We start from the raw sequence: 25028 nt of genomic DNA, 5'->3' as shown, positions 1-25028 counted from the left end.
GGGAACGGTGTGACATGATGCGGGATCCAGAAACCAGAGTCACATTTTACCGTGTTTAAGGGGGCTTAATGGTTTGACTGGGAAAGCACACACACGGTGGCATGGTTACATATACGAGACAAAACCATAAATACGACAAACGATGGAGTTGATTTGCTGAGTTGTTCTCCCACATGGCGACAGAAACATCTCCCTGCTCGGCCGGCTTCCAGCAGCGGAGCTGCTTTACACCATCACACTGCTGGTGGGACAACACAGAAAACCAGTAAAACCAAGTCCTGCTGCAGCTAGAATCCGGCCTCAGTCAGGGAACGCTGGCCGGGAACGGTTTCCATGCTGAGGACTTTCATGCACGATTAGGCAAAGTGCGTTTACAGCTTAGTGCGTGCGGATGCACGGACCAGCAGGCTTCTCTTCGCTCTAACAAGCTTCCTGCTAATAAATCTTATTATTTGTTAGATGAGCAGCAGTAAAAGCTGGAAATCTGAGTTCTTTCTTTACAAAGTCTTTATCAGTCCCAGAAAATATTATCTTATCACACAGTTGGAGTTCCAACGTCCAATAGGACTTCCGTCAGGCAGTGTGGTGACATAACCTGCATGCAGCTGCAGGGTCCTGAGTCAATCACGTCCACCCATGTCCTCCTCTAATACAGAATGTCCATTTTCTACATGGCTGGCTGTAATGCAGCGCTGCAGGACAACCGGAGACCATCCCAGGCATCAGCAGGCGAGAGGCAGATTCCACCTGCAGTCTCATCGCTGGGAGCGTTTGACTGAAACACACCTGTTAAGACAACATCTCCTTTTGCAGGAAATACAGTCACGTTTAACACAAACGTCTCCGTCGCAAACACACAATCAGGAGTTCAGCAGCAAACGTCAGTAAAACGCGTCACCGATGCGGTCAAACCAAAACCCTCTAAACCAGGAAGGTTCCACGCTCAGCTGGTCTCCAGCGGCTCGGAGCTGTAAAATAACGGCGTAATAACAGATTAATAAGGAAAACTACACCTTTTCTACTCTGCTTAAGTAGCTCCTCCATGGACACAGTCCTGCAGGTTTTCAATGCTTTCCTGCTCCAACGCACCTGATAAAATGAACTGTGCTGAAGTTCACAGGCTGGTGGATCCGTTTCACTTGATTCAGCTGTGTTGAAGCAGGAATACATGGAAACCTGCAGGACAGCAATGACTGACTGCACGACCTGCTTTACATCCTTTTATATAAACTTATAGAAAATACTCGGAACGATCTGAATACGGAAGTATGTGGACACATTTCAGACGGAGGTTTTCCTTCCTGGTTCTGGTTCTGGTTCTGATGGAGGTTTTCCTTCCTGGTTCTGGTTCTGATGGAGGTTTTCCTTCCTGGTTCTGGTTCTGATGGAGGTTTTCCTTCCTGGTTCTGGTCCTGATGGAGGTTTTCCTTCCTGGTTCTGGTTCTGGTTCTGATGGAGGTTTTCCTTCCTGGTTCTGGTCCTGATGGAGGTTTTCCTTCCTGGTTCTGGTTCTGATGGAGGTTTTCCTTCCTGGTTCTGGTCCTGATGGAGGTTTTCCTTCCTGGTTCTGATCCTGATGGAGGTTTTCCTTCCTGGTTCTGGTCCTGATGGAGGTTTTCCTTCCTGGTTCTGATCCTGATGGAGGTTTTCCTTCCTGGTTCTGGTCCTGATGGAGGTTTTCCTTCCTGGTTCTGGTCCTGATGGAGGTTTTCCTTCATGGTTCTGGTCCTGATGGAGGTTTTCCTTCCTGGTTCTGGTCCTGATGGAGGTTTTCCTTCCTGGTTCTGGTCCTGATGGAGGTTTTTCTTCATGGTTCTGGTCCTGATGGAGGTTTTCCTTCCTGGTTCTGGTCCTGATGGAGGTTTTTCTTCATGGTTCTGGATCTGATGGAGGTTTTCCTTCCTGGTTCTGGTCCTGATGGAGGTTTTCCTTCATGGTTCTGGTCCTGATGGAGGTTTTCCTTCCTGGTTCTGGTCCTGATGGAGGTTTTTCTTCATGGTTCTGGATCTGATGGAGGTTTTCCTTCCTGGTTCTGGTCCTGATGGAGGTTTTCCTTCCTGGTTCTGGTCCTGATGGAGGTTTTTCTTCATGGTTCTGGATCTGATGGAGGTTTTCCTTCCTGGTTCTGGATCTGATGGAGGTTTTCCTTCCTGGTTCTGGTCCTGATGGAGGTTTTCCTTCATGGTTCTGGTCCTGATGGAGGTTTTCCTTCATGGTTCTGGTCCTGATGGAGGTTTTCCTTCATGGTTCTGGTCCTGATGGAGGTTTTCCTTCCTGGTTCTGCTCCTGATGGAGGTTTTTCTTCATGGTTCTGGTCTTGATGGAGGTTTTAGCTCGTTCATTATTATTTATTATTTATTATTGAACTGGTTTATATTAACACAGTTATAATAAAAGGACTAATGTGGCTCATTAGACGGATTGTGTAATAAATTATAATTTTATTATATATTTGGATTAAACCTGTAAGAGACTTGAACCAACTGTTGTGAATGATGCTATATAAATAAAGCTGAACCGTACTTTATCAATCAATCGACAAATTATTGTTATTATTATTAAGAACTGAGTTTAATTTTTGTTTTATTTACTGTTTTTTTATGATAACCATCATCAGATTGGAGACTGTGGTAATAAGACATGGCTGTCAGGTTTATCAGATTTGGAGTCTGGATCTCGTGTCAGAACTCCTCCCTTTGACAGAAAGCTAAATATCAGCTGTCATTTGTTACCTAGCAACCGTGTGGCGGAGCTCTCCTCCACCCTCAACCCAAACAACTAAAACATGCTTGTGTTTGCTCAGTGATCGGCTCGCTGCAGATGTGGGCCAGAATAAACACCCCAGCGTCTCTTGGAGCCCAGATCGGTGGAGATAACGCAGCTTTTTATCCACCTTTCTGGCTCCACATATGATTTATGACGGCTTTATTTTCAGGAAGTAGAAAATAACCACCGACATAAAATAACATCCTCTGGTCATGTGTGCCTGCGTCGGTGCCGTTTCTGCTGTGGTGGAAGGAAACAGGGAATATTCCTGAAGGTGGAACATGACGCCAAACAGAAGCCGTCGTAACACAACGGCGAAAACAAGACTCACAAATTTACTGTTTGAATTCCTGAAAGTGAAACTCGTAATAAAGAAACAGCTGGAGCTCAGGAGCAGGAAGGCGAAGGGACTCCATCAGAACCATCATCTAAACGAATGTTCATATGTCCGTCCATTTTCCAGGCTGTCAGAAAGAAACCCTGAAACTATGTGGAAGTCGCTCATATGAGCGATATGTGTGATCTGAGCCAAGAAACCACGACTGTGAACACGAACACTTCAGCGTGTGAAAGGGAAAGTTTTAAACAGAACAGAACGGAGAGAGCCCTCAAGACGAAGCACACATTGCTAACCCAGAGGAACTAATTCCAAAAAGAGGAGCCATCTGTGGTTTGGAAGTTCTTCCACTTTAAAAGGACCGACGTGGACCAAACAACGATTTTTTTGCTGCTGAACAAAAGTGGTAGCCGGCAGTGGTAACGCCAGCAACTTGCTTCACCACCTTAGCCGAAAACATGTTTTAGAGTACCAAGAAGTCTTAAGGTAAGATCTGCACCGTCCACATCCACAGCTAAACCTGCAAGTCAGACGTTCATTCAAGACGCGTCTGCTAAAGCAACTTCATATGAAAACAAAAACAAGCGGCGGGTCCAGACAACTGACGCAGTCACGTTCCACCTCGTGAAGCATATGGTTCCTATAAATACCGTAGAGAAAGACGGCTTTAAGACGATGGTGAAAACTGGATCCCAGTTATGTCCTTCCAGACCGCAGATGTTTCTGCAACACCGCCAAACCCGCCATGTAGTCGCAACGCGGAGGAAAATTACAGACCAAGCTGGCTACCGTCTCTGACGGAAATCAAGTGCAGTAAATCTTTTCATAATAGAAGATAATGAGGGTAAGAACACTCTTGTATGAAAAAAGAAAACCATCAAATACCATAAAACCGACATGACTTTTAATAAAACCGTGATCTGAAAACTTTGCCATACCGCTCAGCCCGAAGGAACATACAAAACATAACGTTAAACACCTCAGCTTGTCTCTGCGTGGACACGACCAACCTACACACCCCCTGTGCTCTCTAGCTCCCTTTCCACCAAGCTGGTTCCAGTGCTGGATCAGAGTCAGATCCAGACTAAGCTCCGGCTCCTGGCTCTAAAACTGGTTCTATTCAGGCACCAACTCTTAACTGGGGCAGTGTTGAGACCCGCTTCATGTTGCCTGTGTGGGGGGGCGGAGTTACCACGCCAAAATAAGAGTATTGAAACACGGACCAACATCTTCATACCAGTGAAGAAATGGACTCCAAGAACAAGCAGAACCGGCACCATGGTTGAACTGGCTCTAGGGTCGTCCACGGAGATCCAAGGTCAATCAGCTAAAGCCCGTTTCGAGCTGCTACCACGAGAGATGGCTGCATCTGGCTCCGAACGGCGCATCGACCAGCCGCTCAACAAATAAAAGAAGAATTCAGGAACCAGAAAAGCGGACTGGGATGCAGCGGCAATGGGCGACCCAAAACAACCCACATCTCAGGATCCTGACTTCTGCTCCTGGTGACCGACTGGCGAACCACAAACCAGCGCCCTGAACTCCGCCACGGTGGATGACATAATGCCACCGCCCTGACTCGGCTCGTCCTGCCGAAACCAGAACCGGTTCTTTAGAAGCACTGGCTCGACCACCAGCACCAAACCAGCACCTTTGGTGGAAAGGATCCATCAGAGGACCCGCTTGGGGAGGCAAAAACCCTATTTTGGGATCATTACCAATTTAGTGTTGATGTTTTATGATCAATGAACCTGAATAATAAAGCAGAAAGTTTTTTTTCCTTCCCAGGTGAAAACCGGACGTTCTGTCTGCAATCAGCAGAGTGGAATGAAAAACACTGAGAGTATAATCAATGAGATATCAGGTTATGCTCGGAACATGTGCCGGGACTCCAACAGCAACATGTGACCATTTGTAGTTAATTAGTTAATGGACTCAATAATTAAAATATTGATCTGAAAGTGTGAGAGCTGCTAAACGAAAGTCATGCTGTGCTGAAATAATTAAAACCGCTCCGTCCTGCAGTCAGGACCATGTGTTCATCAGAACTCGACTGTCGGCTTCCTCCCTGTCCAAAGACCAAGTTAGTTCCTGTTAACATCCAACCAGGAGTCCCTCCGTCCACGAGCTCCACCCCGATTAGCTCAACCTAAACCGGACAGATCACCTGGAACAACCAGCTAGCGGAGGATTTATTTACATGGGTCACAAAAGGTTCATCTAAACACAGACTGTTTCTGTCACAAGGGTTTAAAGGTGTATTTAGTTATGCAAGCTGCTGCCATGACAACGGAGGATGTTCCACCACCTGAATGCTGCGTTGTGATCAATAAGAAAAACCCTGAAGTCCATGAATCACGCTGATGCTCCACGTCTGAGGGTTCTGATGAGGACTAGCAGGAGAGATCATATTTCACCAGTTTTAGCCTCTCTACACTGGCTCCCTGTTAAATCCAGGAGAAAGTTTAAAATTCTTCTCCTCACATATAAAGCTCTCCATGACCAAGCTCCATTGTCCATAAAAGATCTTATAGATCCATATATTCCAAATAGAGCACTTCGCTCTCAGACTGCAGGTTTACTGGTGGTTCCCAGAGTCTCAAAGAGTACTATGGAAGGAAGGGCCTTTAGCTATCAGGCTCTTTCTTATGGAACCAGCTCCCACCGTGGGTTCGGGAGGCAGACTCCCTCCAGACCTTTAAGATCGAGCTGAAAACCTTCCTTTTCCATGATTCTTATAGTTAGGATATGATCATCTCCTGAGTTGGAGTCTGCATGTACGGGACCCAACTGTCCAGGTTCTGCTCATTGCTCTTATAGTTATGGGTAGTCTAGCCATCCATTACTTATGTAGCAATGGGGATGTTACCTGATGCACTGAGAAGTACCTCGCTCTATTTCTCTAATATATTAATGTATAAATATATGACAATATTGCCGTCTCTAACTTATTTCTCCTTTTTTTCCGCAGGTCTTCCTGAATAAGTGCAGTTGTACATGTTGATCTGTCTTTCCTGTCCTCTCCACCCCAACCAGTCGAGGCAGATGGCTGCCCTCCCTGAGCCGGGTTCTGCCGGAGGGTTTCTTCCTGTTAAAGGGGAGTTTTTTCCTTCCCACAGTCGCCGCGTGCAGCTCAGGATGGGGGATTGGATCCAAGTCATGACTCGATGTAATCAGTTGGTTTCTATTATAGGATATGTATGAATTGGCTTGAAATGATGTCTATGTAAATGTGACAACATGGCACTATACAAATAAAGCTGAATTGAATTGAAAGAGGTGAATCTTCAGGTCTAAAACTGTGCACAAGGCGTGAAGACTCGTCACTTTCAGCTGATTTCTGATTGAAACGATTAAACAAAGATGAATGAATGCCATGGCCTCAGTTACAATCTTTAGCTGAAAATTGTGTTGAATCACATTAACGTAACGTCCATCAGACTCCACTGTGAACAGTTCAGGATCTGAGGAAGATGTGGCGCCACATGGAGCACGCTGTGTTTGGTATGGATGCTACATGTCAGTTCCACAGTTACTGGAGCAGACATAACTGCTAAACTCTGCCACTCTTTACTGTCATCATGTATGTTTTGTGATGTCTCTTAAGTTCCTGGTTTCCTGTTTTATTTTGTAGTTTGTTCCTGTTCAGCCTTTGTTTGTGTTCATTAGTTCACCCGGGTTCATTTAGTTCATTTGTTCCACCTTGTCTTGTTGTTTTTGGTGTATTTTTACCCCTCAGTTTTTCTCTTATTTTGCTGGTCCATTGGGTCGTGTTTGCTCCAACAGAGTTTGAGTTTAGTCCTCAATCTAGCTTTTGTTTAATTTGTTTCTCATATCCAGTCCTAAGGCCCCCTGCCCTGCATGTTTTAGACATGATCCTCCTCCGGAGCACCTGAACTTCCTCATCAAGTTCTTTGCAGCCTGTTAACGAGTCCTTTATTTCATTCAGGTGTGCTCAGGTAGGGTTGCCTATAAAACATGCAGGAGCCAGAGGATTTGAGAAACACTGTGTTAAATAAACAAGACTCCCAGAACCTTCTCAGCATTCTGCCTCCGTTCTCTGCCATGGGTCCACACCTCTACCTCATCGTGAGATTTACAGGGAATCCCGTCCATCCCGTCGCCTCTGACGAGATTTCTGTCTCACTTCTGAGACGAAAAAGTGAAAAGGAATACAACATGACCTTTCAAAGGACGACTTTGACTGGAGGAACGATGGATATATCAGGAAAAAGGAGAAACTGGAGAAGTACCAAGACCTCAAGGAAGGCCCGGAGAAGGCCTGGAGGGTGAAAGCAACAGTAGTACTCATAGTGATGGGAGCACTGGGGGGCCGTGTCCCCCACACTGGAGAAGTGGCTCCAACAGATACCTAGTGGAACATCAGACATCTCTGTCCACACATATACATATATACACTATTCACAAAAAGTTAGGGATATTCAGCTTTTGGGTGAAATTTCACAACAAGCCTAAAATGCATTCAAACCTGTACAGGTGAACTTAATGTGATCTTCTCTAAGCTTTTAAATGCACATGTCCAACTGTTAAATGTTTCAATAAATTTTGCACAAGTTGCTGTTCTCTAACAAGGAGCTTAACGGCAAAAATCACGGCAGGTGTGTGATCCTTGAATTGACCAATAAATGTCCTGGTTCAATTAGAGCTGGTGTTTAAACAGTTGTCCTCATCATGCTGTTCACATTTTGACATCATGAGACCAAGACGACACCTAACAATGGAACAACAGTCCCTTGCCATTGCGATGCTTCAAACAGGACGTTCTCAGACAGAAGTGGCCACTGAGCTTGGAGTGTCACAGAGTGTCATCAGCAGGTTGCAACAGAGATATGGAGAGACTGGAAGAGTCACAGAAAGGCCTAGAAGTGGACGTCCTTTGGCCACATCCCGTGCTGATGACCGCTACATTGTGAACACTGCCCTGAGAAACCGGATGATGAATGCCACTCAACTCCAGGCACATTTAAGAGAGGTGAGAGGCACCCAAGTGTCACGTCAGACCATTCGAAACCGTTTCCATCAGCGTGGTCTGCGTGCTAGACGACCTGCACGGGTACCTGACCACACCACCAGGCACAGGCATCATCGTCTTGCATGGGCCAGGGGGCATTTACGCTGGACGAGGAACCAGTGGGCCTCAGTGCTGTTCTCTGATGAAAGTCGATTCACACTGAGCAGAAATGATGGCCGGCAACGATGTTGGAGACGTCAGGGAGAGCGCTATGCATCAGCCACTGTTGTCACCAGGCCAGCTTTTGGTGGTGGCGGTGTTACAGTGTGGGCAGGGGTGTCCACTTGGTACAGAACTGCCCTACACTTTGTGAATGGTACAGTGACAAGCCCATACTACCTGAATAACATCATTAATCCAGTGATTGTGCCCCTACATGAACAGCACAGGCCTAATTTCATCTTCATGGACGACAATGCTCCTGCTCATCGAGGCCGCATCATCAGGGAACGGCTGTTGGAGACTGGTGTACCTCAAATGGAACGGCCTGCACTCTCTCCAGACCTGAATCCCATTGAAAACCTGTGGGATCAGCTGAGCCGTCGTGTAGAGGCTCGAGACCCTGCACCCCAGAACCTCAATGACCTGAGGGCTGCCCTTCAAGAAGAGTGGGATGCCATGCCTCAGCAGGCAATAAGTTGCCTTGTGAACAGCATGAGACGTCGTTGTCAAGCTGTAATTGATGCTCAAGGGCACATGACCAGATATTGAGACGTTCAAATTTTTTGTTGTGGTGTAACTACCATTGTTGTTACCTTTTGTGTTGAATGAATTTTTTGAGATGAGGAAATCAGTAGTGCATCCTTCTACTTAAATGTCTTACTTTTATGATATTATATCACTGTAGCATGAACATATTGCATTTTCCACAAATTTCACCTGAAAGCCAAATATCCCTAACTTTTTGTGAGTAGTGTATATATATATATATATATATATATATATATATATATATATATATATATATATATATATATATATATATATATATATATATATATATATATATATATATATATATATATATATATGTGTATATATATATATATATATACATATTTAAAGCAAAGAGATCAGACATTGAGATGAAACATCTCTCATGGCCGGGCTGCTGTCTGCAGTTAAATTAAAGGCAAAGACAAAGTAAAGATGGCATCTCGGCAGGACTTGGGACATATTGTGTGAAACCACGGTAAACCAGTCTGGAGAAACTGCTTCCAGGGAGAATGAACGTGGAAAAAAACTGAGCAGTTGTGCTGCAAAGCTGCCAAAGCGATCCCTCTCCACCCTTCCAGGCTCGGCTCCTCTGCATGTGGCATGCCAGTTGCAGAACTGCACAGTTTGCTAAATGAAGCATGGAGGCGGTTTGGGAGGCACAAAGACTCCTTTGTTTAACTCAGAGAAGTCTTTAAGAATTTCTGGACGGGGAGGATTTCTGGTGGCTGCGACATTCAGGAGACAAGTGAGGAAAATAAAGCCCACCTCCCTCCATCCCAGCGTCAGAAGAGCCTTTCACCATACAGATCACACATCCACACCAGCCATCGTAGCTGAAACACGGCGTGAATACTCATCGCCATGACGACTCATGAGAAGTAAATCTGAGTCATGTCGACTCAGGAAACACTCGTTCCTCCGACTGGGTGTGTTCACTCACAGCTTTTACGAAAAACCAAGTAAGGCCTCAGCTTGTCGCTCCTCAGATCTGACATTTATGACCCCACATGGCTAACAGGGGTGGCAGCGTGGGGCCCCAGAGAGGACTGGTTTTCTTGACCAGAATCCCACTCAGTCAGTGTGAAGCTTTGGCAGCTCAGCAACATGGCAGTTGGACTTATTTCAGGATGAATCAGAGCTGTCACATGACATGTGCTCAGAAACACGAAGGTTGTTGTCGTGGGTTGTCACAATCTTCAGGTTTTAGTTTAGCGCTTGCTTTAGTCTGTATTATATCCTCACGCCGTCCCTTCTGTGCAGCGACTGGTTTTCATTCTCTGTTCCTCTGTCTCACCTGGTCTTCAGGTGCTGCTGGTCTCACCTCCAGTCCTTTCCAGAAAGCAGGTTATGTAGAAGTTCATCCCCTCTGAGTTGATGGGAACTTTGGGTTTTCCATTCCAGAAAGCTTACAGACTCGATACACAGGGGACGACAAACTTCAGGAACAGGCGAAGTTCGTCGCCAGACAGGTGAAACCCAACACACGGGATGCAACTAACAGCAGCATCATCTGCAAGAAATGGGAACGGAAGCCTTTCTGTGTGGAGTTTGCATGTTCTCCCAGTTTAGGCCTGGTTCCCTCCAGGTACTCCGGCTCCCTCCAACCGTCTAAAGACATGCATGTTAGGTTAACTGGTTACTGTCTCTGTGTGATGCCTCCCGCCCAGTGATTGCTGGGATAGGCTCCAGCTTCCATCCACAAGGCCAAACGCGCTCTTAAACGCCGGGCAAATGTTCCACTTTCACACACTGGCAGAATATCTACAACCAACATGAAAATTTACCACAAATCCTCTCTCTGCACTTCATCAACACACATCAGTTACTTCACTCACTTTTACTAAAAGAATAAAACGCCTGAAATCTCCACGACAATTTTACAAAAACAGTCATCCTTCAGGTGGTCTCGACGCACCCAGTCGCCATCATTACTACACAGAAAACCAACTCAAGATGACACACACCGACTCAGAGCAAAACCAAAAACACGTCACTCTCAGACCAATCCGTCCCACCCAGTCCAACCAAGAAAACAAATTACTACAAAACGACCACAATCAATACAATCCTGACAGCCTGGTGGAACGAAGAAAAAAGATTAAATCACATTTAGCACCATGTAAACACATGAAACCATCCAGATTCTCTACAGTAAGGCTGCAACGATTTGTCGACACGTCGCGTTATAAACGCTGTAACGGCTTTTCTAATAAAACGCTGCTCCAGGCAACTTAACGCTGTTTACCAACCACGACTTTTCAGACAGTAGAAGAACTCTAAACACCGAGCAAACAATGCAAAGCACCACAGGAAGTGCTGGGGGCAGGATTGTCCTGCAGCATCTTTGTTTAAACAACGGAGAAGAAACTGACGGCGGTGCAACCTATTTCCAAAGTTTGGGGATATTTCACGCTGAACAAAGTGTCAAACAGGTGAAATGTGTCGTCTGCCACGCAGAGTCGGTGTACCACGGAAATGTGAAAAGGAAGAAGTGATTTAATTCTGGTGGTGATCTGGATCACCGCTTGGATTCAGGAATGTTTTAAAGGATTCTGGACCTTGTTTACCCACAAAACAGGCTTTTTCAAGATGTAAATAATCATTCATTGCAACCATGATCATGATTGTCATGGTGGATGATTGACATCAAGTGAACTCCGAGCTTTCTGTAGCTAAGAGCTAACCGAGCTAACCCTGAGATAACAGGAGCTAACCAGCTAACGGAGGTAAGCGGGCTAAAGCTAAGTCACGTTGTTAACCGACTAAAAACCGCGGTTCTACGTTCTTCTGACTGGAAGCGGGAGATCGGGTACCTGTCAATCAAAAGGACACGCCCCTAAATATGCCGAACTTCCAGATTAAATTACTTTTTTTTTAAAAATTCACTCCCCCCACAGTTGTCATGAAGGTAAACCTGACCTATTAAACCTAAAATGGATTTTTGTACAAGGCTGTAAACATGTTTATTCCTGCTGTAAACATGTTTATTTCTGCTGTAAACATGTTTATTCCTGCTGTAAACATGTTTATTCCTGCTGTAAACATGTTTATTTCTGCTGTAAACATGTTTATTCCTGCTGTAAACATGTTTATTTCTGCTGTGAACATGTTTATTCCTGCTGTAAACATGTTTATTTCTGCTGTGAACATGTTTATTTCTGCTGTGAACATGTTTATTCCTGCTGTAAACATGTTTATTCCTGCTGTAAACATGTTTATTTCTGCTGTAAACATGTTTATTCCTGCTGTAAACATGTTTATTTCTGCTGTAAACATGTTTATTCCTGCTGTAAACATGTTTATTCCTGCTGTAAACATGTTTATTTCTGCTGTAAACATGTTTATTCCTGCTGTAAACATGTTTATTCCTGCTGTAAACATGTTTATTCCTGCTGTGAACATGTTTATTTCTGCTGTAAACATGTTTATTTCAGCTGTAAACATGTTTATTCCTGCTGTAAACATGTTTATTCCTGCTGTAAACATGTTGATTTCTGCTGTAAACATGTTTATTTCTGCTGTAAACATGTTTATTCCTGCTGTAAACATGTTTATTTCTGCTGTAAACATGTTTATTCCTGCTGTAAACATGTTTATTCCTGCTGTAAACATGTTTATTTCTGCTGTAAACATGTTTATTCCTGCTGTAAACATGTTTATTCCTGCTGTAAACATGTTTATTCCTGCTGTGAACATGTTTATTTCTGCTGTAAACATGTTTATTTCAGCTGTAAACATGTTTATTCCTGCTGTAAACATGTTTATTCCTGCTGTGAACATGTTTATTTCTGCTGTAGACATGTTTATTTCAGCTGTAAAGATGTTTATTCCTGCTGTGAAGTTGGTCTTTTTAACATGGGAGTCTATGGGGATTTGCTCTGTTTTGCAGCCCCTAGTGGATGAAGGGGGAATTGCAGTTTCATTCACTTTTAACCGCCGGAGGTTGCCACTTGGTGCAACGCCCATGTAGCCACCTTCCTCCTCCATCTGCAGGACTGGTGGACGGAAACACCCCAACTCCAGCAGCATCACCCCCCCCCCCCCCCCCCCCCCCCCCCCCTTGTTGCCATCACATCTACAATCAGCTCATATTGTCCATGAAACAATAAAATGTCTCATCTTCATCATCTGACATGATGTTAATCTTCTGCAGGGAATAAAACGATGAAATTTAGAAAACACTGAATTCTGTTTTTATGGACATTTTCCACAGAGTCCCGACTGCTCTGAGGTTGTCCAGACTAAATGGACACTGTGGGTAGTGATGAGGCGTTGGCGCCTGCAGTGTCTTTCAGGTGGGACACGTCTGCTTGGAGGAGAGAAGAGTAAAACACAGAGTGCATCTGTAATTCTAGATGCTTCTACATGTTTCTACAAGCTTTGGTATGTGTGGGTCAAAGGTCAGTTTGTAGTGAAAGACTACAGCCTGGTTTCTCAGGGAACGCCGGGTGGAAATGAAGCGGTTCAGGTTCAAACCTGGAGTTATTTCTGATGTTCCCTCAGGTCACAGGTGGCAGTAAGACATTACGCCATAGTTACTGTCCATCTTTACACGCCGTGTGAGCGCAGCAGAGTCAAAAATAAACGTATGGCAAAGCTGTGATGTCTGTAAGCAGTCATACGTCAACCAGGCTGGATTAAGTCAAAGCCCACACAGTCCCTCATTTCACTCAGCCATGAATCTGACTAATTCTGCAGTCTGACTCTTATATAACCAAAGCCGGATAGTTCAACTCTTCCCAATAAAATCGCATGTGTTCAGGATTAAAATGGTGTGAAATCCAGCAAAGAAGTCAAATAGAGAAAGCTCCTCATCATCTTTGTCAGTTTAAACAGGAGATTGAGGATTTAAAACACCATAAATAGACATAAAGCTGTATTTGTTCAGTTTATTAACCCTTAAACCCCCGGAGTGCTTTCACTTATATCACCAGATGGTTCCTTCCGGCTTCTAAGGCCTTCCTGCTCTTCTCGCTCAGTTTTACCTCCCTCTCCACCTGCAGCGCCACTAAAGCACACTTGTCTCCCATCACTACCATTATAAAACCAGTCACTCCACCATGGCAGGTACCTGACCATAGTCCATCTCTTCCACTTCACTCCCTGAAGAATTTTGTGATTAGACCTCTGTAGCCACTTAAACTTTCTGCAGCTGAGTCCTTCTTTAATAGAAACTCGACACTGTGGGGTAAATATCTTACTCTGTCAGTGATCTAGAGACGTTTTCCAGGCATTTAGGTACGACCTGGCCATTTCCTCTCTGACCATTCAGCTTTGAAGCGTGAGAACAAGCAAGAGCATAATGTGGAGGATTATTAATCATGTCTCTAACTCAGCTAATAAATCCTAAAATACTGGTTGTTCCACACACACATTGGTTAAATCGTAGCACTAAGATCAGAGTGTTTCTTTCAGTCCCAGTTTTAGCCGTGGGATCTTGTTTTAAATAGGGATGCACCGATACTGATCCTGGTATCGCTGCACTGATACCGATCCAGATGTTTTGAAGATATTTTAGGAAATTATGGTGATATATTTTTTGGGAAATATTGCCCACCCCTCCGACTGAGTCTAGCAGACTATCCTAATGTGAACGCAGCAAAAACACTGAAAGAAGCATCGACAGGATAGCTGGAAGGGTTTCTCCTTCATGAAGGGCTTGGAATGAGTGTTTTACTGTAATTCTCATTGGGTTAAAGTCTGCATATACTACCTTATGTCAGGAAAGTGTAATCACCTTCCTGCACCGGCAGATTATTTCACCAGATTATTGCTTGAATTTTCTCATGTTAAATGTGAAGACATGAATATGGTGATGGAGGACTCACTGCGATCTCCCTGCAGGCGGACATGGATATTCCAGTGCCTTCTATCTGCTTCAGTGCATATTCCTTCTCATCTTTCCTGCAGAGAAGAAGACAGAATGATGGAGCAATGTCAGTCCGTGTCTAGTATTCTTTTTAGCAGCAGGGGTAAAAGAGGTGACCTGCTGCAGCCTCCTCAGGCCTCCTGGTCGAGATCAAACCCTGGAGAAACTCCTCCCGTGATCTGAGGGAAACATCTTAATGTCAGGACGGTCAATAGTTTAACATCTGGGTGTAAAACGTGGCTAATGAGGTAAATGTGAGACTGCAGGGTTAGATGGAGCCAGCAGGCCGATGGTTTGTGTGTCGGACGGAGAAATTAAGAGCAGAGGAGCAGAAAACCGAGGGATAGCGTGCAAATAAAGTCTGTGACATCATGAAGGAGCATCACTGAGGAGGCTGAACAGATCTGGATCAGAACCTTTTCAGCTGTTTTCCTCCTGTCTGAAACAACAAAACCAAAATGAATGAAGGAAATCTCAGCAAGGGCTGCGTGTATAATCCTGGTTTCTACAGAAAGCTGAGACATGTGAGGCGTGTCAGATCAACATGTGTTACTGTGTCAGAGTAAATTCACCAGGAACACAGTAAAACATGTTCATGTTATCTCCTCCTAAATGAAAACCAGAAGAAAACCGCCAAAATCACCAAGAACTGTCTGGGGACGAACTGTGCAGCAGCAGGAGGTAAAAAGTGAAGCTGAGCTTTTTGTCAGGTGTTTTATAAAGGTGTTACCAGGTAAATATCTCAAGAAGTCATCAGCACATGATGATGATGATGAAGAACACCTCTATCAGTGATCAGAGTCAGGAGAATCCAGGTTTAGACTCTACATACCCCTTAGAAACACCATGAGGGTCCAGAAAGATGTGAAACCCAAGATGCTTTATGATAGTGGGAATAAACTACACTCACTAACAAACCCCTTCATCTCCATGGAAACTAACAGGACCTTCATCTCCGTGGAAACTAACAGGACCTTCATCTCCATGGAAACTAACAGGACCTTCATCTCCATGGAAACTAACAGGACCTTCATGATACACGTTACCTACATGTTATGCTACATGTTCGCATTGCTGCTATGCTGCGTGTTAGCATTGTTGCTATGCTACATGTTAGTATTGTTGCTATGCTACATGTTAGTATTGTTGCTATGCTACATGTTAGCATTGCTGTTTTGGTACTTGTTAGCATTGCTGCTATGCTACTTGTTAGCAATACTGCTATGCTACATGTTAGCATTGCTGCTTTGCTACATGTTAGCATTGCTGCTATGCTACTTGCTAGCATTACTGCTATGCTACATGTTAGCATTGCTGCTATGCTACTTGTTAGCATTGCTGCTATGCTACATGTTAGCATTGCTGCTATGCTACTTGTTGGCATTGCTGCTATGCTACATGTTAGCATTGCTGCTATGCTACTTGTTAGCATTACTGCTATGCTACATGTTAGGTGCTTCCTGGTGTCTGCAAACATCTTCTGGGCTGCAGTGTATCATGCTCTACCCGGTATATTCAGCCACTGAGAAACCAGTTCTGAAAACCAGAGTTGGGTCTCTTTTACAGACAGAACTAAACCTGAAGAGCTTTTATTCACCAGAGTGACAGCAGATCTTAATCAGACTTTCTGTGCCAGTAAACCCAGCATGATTGATGGTTACGACTCATTTAATGAGCTTTGATATATTTCATATCAGCAGCAGTGAGATAAGAGTAAATTATCTACGGCTGCTGCATTTACCTATCAGCTCAGTAAAGCCTCTTTATCAGTCTGTTTTCACATGTACAAGATGTGATTAGTCTTTAAGTCCACAGTCGTTATACACTGTAAAAATATTTAATAACGGTAATAATCCATCAGCTGGGACACAGAAAAAAAATGTAAAACAACAGAAAACAATAATCACAAAATTACGGTAAATGGCCATCAGAAAAACATAATCCATGCTCTTACTTTTACGCCGGATCTTTGGTTTTATTTGTCTATTATCATATATATATGTATTTACAGTGGGTTTCTGCAATCTTATTGGTATTTTCCTGTACTTCATATATGAGGGAGGGAAATGTGAAATTATACAGAAAACTGTAATGTTAGAGTTTTTTTTAACAGTGTATTGTCATGTCCTTTTCACTCTGGGTGAAATCACCTTGTTTTAAAGCAGGAAACAAACAATAAATAACCCATCTAGACGAATGATCACAATCCAGCCCTGCAAGGACTCTGCAGAACGCAGTCACCTATCAGAAAGCAGATCAGTTGACTCCCCACAACCTATGTCCAACAGCAACCTGGTGATGGTTATTTATTAGGGGTGGGAAAATCAAATCGAAAAATTGGAAATCGGGATTTTTTTCTTCACAATTTTAAAATCGATTTTTTTGTTAATAAATTGATTTTTATTCAAATAAATAAAATGAATGCCCAATAAAATTTTTGTCATTTTTATTATTTTTTATTGAAATGAAGCAAAAGGACGAGCAAAATAAAAGTTTTATACATTGTTTTTGTTGTTTTAAATCTACAAAAATCAGCAATATCGGAGAATTGTAAGAATCGCAAGGTAAATCGAATCGGCACCCAAAAAATTGGAATCGAATCGGGACAAAAGCATATCGTCACACCCCTATTATTTATACCGTTATTAATGGATATTCTTAATCTTTTCAGTAACTTGGTGCTAAACTGCTTCTGACTCCCCCTTATGAATAAAGTGGGAAATATGAGAACTCATCCCGTCTGATGAAGTGTTTGGTCTCCCGGATTGCGCGTACGGTCGCACTCAGTGGACTGAAGTCGCACTCAGCTCTGAGTCAGCCTGACCACCCTCCATGGTCGTAGTCTCTGATCCTGAGTCGGTCTGAAACACGCTGCTGTCAGTCCAGATGAGGAAACCTCATGCAGAGCCCTGGACTTTACGTAACTGCAGACCAGATGAAATCCTTTCTGAATGATAACTGAGTGTTTTTAACAGTTTTCTGTCGGATGACCTGCGGATGTTTCGCTGATGTTTCAGATTTAGGTGCTGCGTTTCAGTAACGACATCATCCAGCATTGTTTATGGTCCGGCATTTAAAGGTTCAGCTCTCAGCTGCTCTTTAACTTTTCTCTTTCTTTTGTTTTATGGACACTGCGTATGAAGCTAAAATCTGCTATAACCTTTACAGCAGTGGTGTGGTCCAGGATATATTTACCGAGTAAACACACTTCTTTTTCAGTCAGCATTGAGTATACCCACTTCTAAACACTGATTTACAGACATCCCTACACGTGTACCTACGTCGCCCAGCAGCTCAGCTAAGGCTACACTGGTGCAGTTACCCATCAACTGCGTTAGCCTGAACATAGACATAATAAAGATTTATGTCTATGAGCCTGTCTCTCACTAGTCTGTGTTCCGGTACCGGTTTAGTCATTTCATAACTCTTCCTCCCTGAAACCAAAACCAGAAATTATGTGACAATGAGCAAATATAGTGATGATTTTTGGGGTGAACAATACAGAGTAGTTTTACGTCATTTTTTCTGAAACATCGTTTTCTGGGCTACTTTTTTCTGTTTTAAACCGAGGGCGAAAATTTGAGAGTATACCCACTTCTTGAGAGACCACTACACCACTGCTTTACAGCTAAACTTAACATGACTTTCTCTAAACTCTCATATGTAGACTACAGCCCCTAAAAACAGGCGTAGCAGGTTTGATTTCCAGCTAGAGGCTTAAAGCATGTCAATCATTCTCGACTCGCTTTTCCTGTCTGATAGAGGCGCCAGAGCCTGAAAACATGGCCATGAATGCAATATTTAGCTACTTTGTAATGCAAAACTGGATAATGGTGAGGTCAAGGTCAGTTGGCCGTCGGTAAAACAAATAATATGCAGAGGCGTGAGACTGCTTTATAGTCCAAAAATATTTAACAAGCTTTATTTCCATGTAGACACCGATTTCCACATCGTCACATTCCCCAAAGTAACAGCAGGCTTTTCTACACTCCTGCTGCCAAGCCTGAAGCGGTCAGCCCATTGAGATGGGGCTACAATAGCAAAACCACGAAATACAAAGGCTGCAGCAATTTCTCTACAATGACAATTCATCAACGTGAAATTTCATTGTTGACGCGTTGCGTTATAAACGCCATAACATAAATGCCAGGCAACTTAATGCCATTTACCAACCACGGCTTTTCAGACAGCAGAAGAACTCTAAACACCAAGTGCTGGGGGCAGTGTTGTCCTGCAGCGTCTTTGTTTAAACAACGAAGAAGAAACTGACGGCGGTGCAGCCTATTTCCAAAGTTTGGGGATATTTCAGGCTAAACAAAGTGTCAAACAGGTGAAATGTGTCGTCTGCCACGCAGAGTTGGTGTACCACGGCAGCACGGCCGTCATGATGAGCATCTGTAAGGAAAGCACCCTGGAGTAATGGTTTCCAGCGTTCCTGATGGTAAAGTTAGCATTAGCTAAAGTTAGCATTAGCGAGTAGCGATAGCTGTTGTTACCTCTGCCAAAGAGCTTGTGTTCAAGATAACTTTAGTTATGGATAGATTTTCATGAGATGTTCAGGAGTTGTTGGAAATGTGAAAAAGAAGAAGTGATTTAATTTTGGTGGTGATCCGGATCACCATTTGGATTCAGGAATGTTTTAAAGGATTCTGGCTCTTGTTTACCCACAAAACAGGCTTTTTCAAGATGTAAATAATCATTTCAATGCAATCATTATGAGCGTCACAGTGGATGATTGACATCGGGCGAACTCCGAGCTTTCTGCAGCTAAGATCTAACCGAGTTAACCCGGATATAACAGGAGCTAACCAGCTAACGGAGGTAAGCGGGCTAAAGCTAAGTCACGTTGTTAACTGGCTAAAAACCGCGGTTGTTCTAAGTTCTTCTGACTTGAATTTTTCATGATGATTTTCATGAAACTTTCAGGAGTTTTTGGAAATGTGAAAAAGAAGAAGTGATTTAATTTAGGTGGTAATCCGGATCACCGTTTGGATTCAGGAATGTTTTAAAGGATTGTGGCCCTTGTTTACCTACAAAACAGGCTTTTTCAAGATGTATATAATCATTTCAATCTGAGAAAATTAAGATGATAAAATATTTTATCTATTTTGTTTCCCTTTTGAGGCAAATTCTGTCCAGCTTGGATATGACACTATAGCTAAGTTTGGATGTTTAAAAATAAATTATTAGTAAGCTGTTAAGCTTAAATTTATTATTCAACTGGTTCAGGAGTCGTTCTTTTAACTTTCTAAAGGAAATTATGTTGGGACTGACTGGGAATCAGGGGGACATTCATATCATGCAGATGAGGAGAGTGGGGTAAAACATACTGGAACCAGTAAAAAGAGCTGCGTCAGCTGGAAGCACAGATGGTGGGCGGGACAGAAATAATCGGGACTAATCGAAAAAATTATTTACAGATTAGTCGACTATTAAAATAATCGTTAGTTGCAGCCCTAATACTAACACATATTTACAACCATCAAACACAACAAAGCATAAATATTTACATATTATATATATATATATATATATATATATATATATATATATATATATATATATATATATATATATATATATATATGTATATATATATATGTATATATATATATATATACATATATATATATATACATATATATATGTATATATATATATATATATATATATATGTATACATATATAACATGTATATGTATACATATATAATGTATATAATGTATACATATATAATGTATATATATATATATATATATATATATATATATATATATATATATATATATATATATATATATATATATATATATATATATATTTTCTGTGTATAAAACTAATTTATCTTTGCTCTACACCCCCATCCTCGTTAACATGGTATGTTCCTGCAGCTCTTAAGCAGGTAGTTGGGCCTACTTCCCTCTTTTAGCTCCTGTGCCCTGCCAAGATGACAAGAGGTAAGTAGTAACTGTTTAAATTTACACATTTGAAACTATAACAAAGTAAAAATGGAACGGAAGTTTTCAACAGACCAATGCTGATTAAAAGTCTCTTCCCAGACGAAGGAGGGCCAGTCCCACTCCACAAACACCTATCAACATTCGACATTGAACAATTTCAATATACAATTAATTAGTGTGGTTACTTGTTGCCATTATTCATCAACTGCATGAACTATAAGACAGTACTTGATGATGGAGCCACACATCAATACAACAGTCAAATTACGTCATTCTGCAAATGGTAGGACTGCGGAAGTGATCAAAAATAGTCACTTGCCCTATAAAAGGGTAAGGCTTGGGGGGAGCTGGAGCCTATCCCAGCAATTATTGGGCGAGAAGCAGGGTACACCCAGTCTATCTGGAACAACATCCAACACAGAAACCTTCTTTACATGATGCATTTATTTCTTATCGGATCAAAAGTGCTCCATGTAAACACTAAAATGAGGTGAAAGACAAATTCATCTCAAAACTATCAAAATCATTGTACTAAATGAAAAAATACTAACCCAGTCTGCTCATTTCAATAAAAAAAATTCAGTTTAATAGCTTCTATTTTAAAATACTTTGAGGTGCTTTTCAGAAAAAGTGTGAAATATCAGGTAATCGAGGTCACTACCGTCATAAAACAAGTGACAATCCTGGAGGGCCTGGATAGATGGACCCAGAGGCGCCATATGGGGGTGGGGGGGAGGTAGGAAGAATCTAAGGGCACCATGACTTGATAGGGGCCCAAAAGGTGGTACAAACTATATAAGACAATCACTAAACCTTCATTTAAAAAAAACAAATACTTTTTTCCAAGGTTGTGATAAAATATAGCAGTAATAAGAACTAATAAACCATTTATATTAAAACAACCTAGTTAGATGTATGCACTGTGATTTAACCCTTTATAGGGCACTCAATGAAATAGCTTCAAATTAGAAATTTTAACCTAGAATTGTCCTTCTGGTATGTAGCAAGACCTCCATTCTGTTACATTAACAACAACAAAAAAGTTTCATGCTTAATATGAAAGGAAACAAAGTGATCAAAAATAGTCACTAGATCTTTATTATTCCCATGAAAAGTTTATTCAGATTCTTTTTTTTTTTTTTTTTTTTAAATCAGCTTGAAGCAATTGAAGCAAAAACAAAAATCTAAAATGTGCGATCAAATGGTGGGATCTATGCCATTGTCTTTCATAGGGCCCAAAATTCCTGGCGGCGCCCCTGGATGGACCACCCCACTCTAACTTCTGTCTGGTCTTGGCCACCCCACGAAGACTTCTTGGTTACGCCCCTGGCATCTGCCGTTTACTAAACATTAAGGGACCCTACAACAACCAGCAGTGTCAATATACAAATTAAAAGTTCCACATAAGAGAATGCTAAAGCTGGGAAGGCAGAAAACACGCAGAAATGCCCGCGTCCTGGTGAGATGAGGGTAGTAGCGCGAGGCGTCGCGTCGCTGCTGCACGCGGAGGACGAACCGCCTCCAGTTCTACAGCAAACAGGACAGACTGTCAAAAATAAACATCACCGCGGCTTTAATGTGTTTCGGGGGTGTTGGGTAAGAGTGGAGGGGGAGGAGGAAAGGGATGAGGTGTGTGTGTGTGTGTGTGTGTGTGTGTGTGTGTGTGTGTGTGTGTGTGTGTGTGTGTGTGTGTGAAAGGAGGTGGAGGGGGGGCGGTGGGTGAGTGAGTGCGTTACAAGAAAACAAAAACAGAGACACGGGTAATCGCTTCGGGGAGGTTCAGATCTAACGCCCCATTCAACACACAAGCGGGACATGTGCTGAGAAAAATCCTCCAGCAACCAGTTTCACGTCAGGACAAACAATCACGATCACGGTTATCTTACCCGTCTTTGCGTTTAGCTTTATAAACGTGCCCGTAGGTGCCTCGACCCACTTTGCAACCTTCATATTCGAACAGATCTTCTACTCTCTCCCTCTCGGCTGCCAGCTTTGTTTTGAAGTCGTAATCCATTTTAACCCATAAATACGTCTTAATTTACAATAAAATAAAATATTAATTATTACATGCATTAATTAAATAATCTGGTCGTTTTATTCCCCCACCATTTCCTTGTTTGGGATTTTGGTCTGCTCCGCTTAATGTTCACTGGCTCGTTGACGTTTCTAATTGGCGCGCAAGGCTTGCTGGGAAACGTAGTTCTTTACCGCGGCTACTGCAGTTCTCTGGATGGGAAACCAAACAGCAGGAAACTACAACCCGCGGTTCTCGCTGCGGTTTGTTGTACTTTGCGTACTGCTGAACGATCTTCAAAAATGCAGGTCGAACAGTTCAGTGACGTAAGAAAATAAACAAATAAACAGCAATTATTATTATTATTATTATTATTATTATTATTATTATTATTATATTGTTGTAATTGTTGTTAACAATAATAATAATAACATTAACAATTATGTATCCTGAAGAAAATGTTATTGTTTTCACTAGAACAATTATAATTTTAAAACATGAAAGTTCTATTATATACTATTTACTCACAGTACTGTTTACTGTTTACTGCACAGTACTGTTTTACATGATCCCTTATCCATTGCAATTTATAGATAGTTATAGTGCACTTTTTTTTCTTTTTTTTTTTTGTTTAGCAAAACATTTCTTCGTCTTTTTGACATATTTTATTATCTCGGGTAATTTATTTATTTATTTTTTCACTTTTTACATGTACTTAATATGTGTTAGTTGACAATGGTTGTACTTTAATCACCCCATATGGACATGTAAAGGTGTTTAAATCTGAATACATTCTTAACACTCAGCATTGGGAATGTTATGTGGCATTTATGTAGTCTCATGCAGCCCACTATAACAGCTACTTCTACATAGATTATGTATCTTGAATTTTACTTTAAAACTTTTTTTGGTGAGGAGAACTCAACATTATTCAATAATAATTATTATAATCATGGTGTGTGGTGATTAAAATGTGTTTCTAATATTTTTCCTTTCTAGTTTGTTGTTAATAGTAGAGACAAAACACAAGACACACCTTTCAATGAGCCAGCTTGAAGGCATGGCACATCACTTTGCATACTGGGATTAGAGCCACCATACTATAAGGAATTCTCTCAGCAACTTCAATGAGTGCCAGATTATATTTAGTTTTTATTGCATAAACATAAACAAAAGTAGCAGAATAGAAAAAAAACAAAGAAAGAGAAATGTAGAGGACTTTTCTCACAGTAATGGATCTATCAATCAAATGCACACTCTGCTAACACACAAAAAAACGTCTTGTGTCGAATTCTAAAACAAAGTACATCATTAGCTTTATAATTACATTATTTACATTTCTGAAATTCATTCATTAGTTAATCACAATACTTACAAATTGATTTAACTCTACTTTCTTTTACAAATTCAAGAGTGATTAAAAGTGTCATTGATTTATTTATTATTTATCTAATTTAATTTAGTGATTTTGCAAACAATAAACTGTTTTAACATTTGCCTAACAGAACTAGAAATTAACTGAAATATGAATCAATCAATGTGTCATCTACTAAAATCAAAGCATGCCATCTTAACATTCTCTATTAACAATATTGAGTACAATAATCAATCAGTTGTGTCAACAATGACAATGTATGAACAACATAAGTCATTTTTGGTACAATGACATAATTAAGTACCTTAAATATAAATAAATTAATCAAATTATTATACATAATATTCTACATAACTACATTCTATGTTATTCTACATAACATTATAGATTATTACAAAGATTACAAAGTGTGTTCAGTGAGATGCTTCTTCAGGTCCGATGTAAGACTGAAAGATACAGAAGATCATTCCTGCCAGAAGTCATCAGCCTCCGGAACAAGACCTCCTCTAATGAATTATATACTACAATATTGAATTTCCCTTTGGCGATCATTCATTCATTCATTTTCTAAATGAAATGAAGGATCAAACCAGTGACCCTCTTGCTGTGAGGCCACAGTGCTAAGCACTGTGCCACCGTGCAGCCTTTGGCGATTAATAAAGTATTTTTCATTTCATTTTTTCATTTCATTCATAAAGATTTAAATAACTAATTACACCAGACTTCTTGATGTTTAAGGGGTTCGTTTTTTAGCATTTTGGGGATTTTGTGTATTTTATCATTATTATTATTATTATTTTTACTATTATTTATTATTACTATTATTTAGTAATAAGTATTTATTTATTTAGTATCATTATTAGTAGTAGTAGTAGAAGTAGTTTTTATAAATAATTCTAATACACAGTACATGACACACAAACACAAACATAAACATATAAAAATGCTAAACAAAATA

At 41.5% G+C, this 25028-nt stretch overlaps 1 protein-coding gene across 1 annotated transcript in view; it reads right to left on the bottom strand.

The window, feature by feature from the left end:
• Positions 1–22710, bottom strand: part of cdk19 (cyclin dependent kinase 19) — a 67844-nt gene extending 45134 nt beyond the window's left edge. Inside the window, exons 1-2 of the mRNA XM_079255244.1 lie at positions 22568–22710; positions 14681–14756 (exon numbers count right to left, since the gene is read on the bottom strand). Coding sequence (XP_079111370.1) covers positions 14681–14756; positions 22568–22695 — 204 coding nt within the window. The 5' untranslated portion in view covers positions 22696–22710. The remainder of the gene's footprint in view (positions 1–14680; positions 14757–22567) is intronic.
• Positions 22711–25028: the final 2318 nt, after the last annotated feature.

The sequence above is a fragment of the Telmatherina bonti genome (genome assembly GCF_933228915.1).
Source record: "Telmatherina bonti genome assembly, chromosome: 16".
Lineage (NCBI taxonomy): Eukaryota > Metazoa > Chordata > Actinopteri > Atheriniformes > Telmatherinidae > Telmatherina > Telmatherina bonti.
The sequence above is the reverse complement of the archived record's forward strand: the minus strand, read 5'-3'. Positions and strand labels throughout refer to the sequence as shown.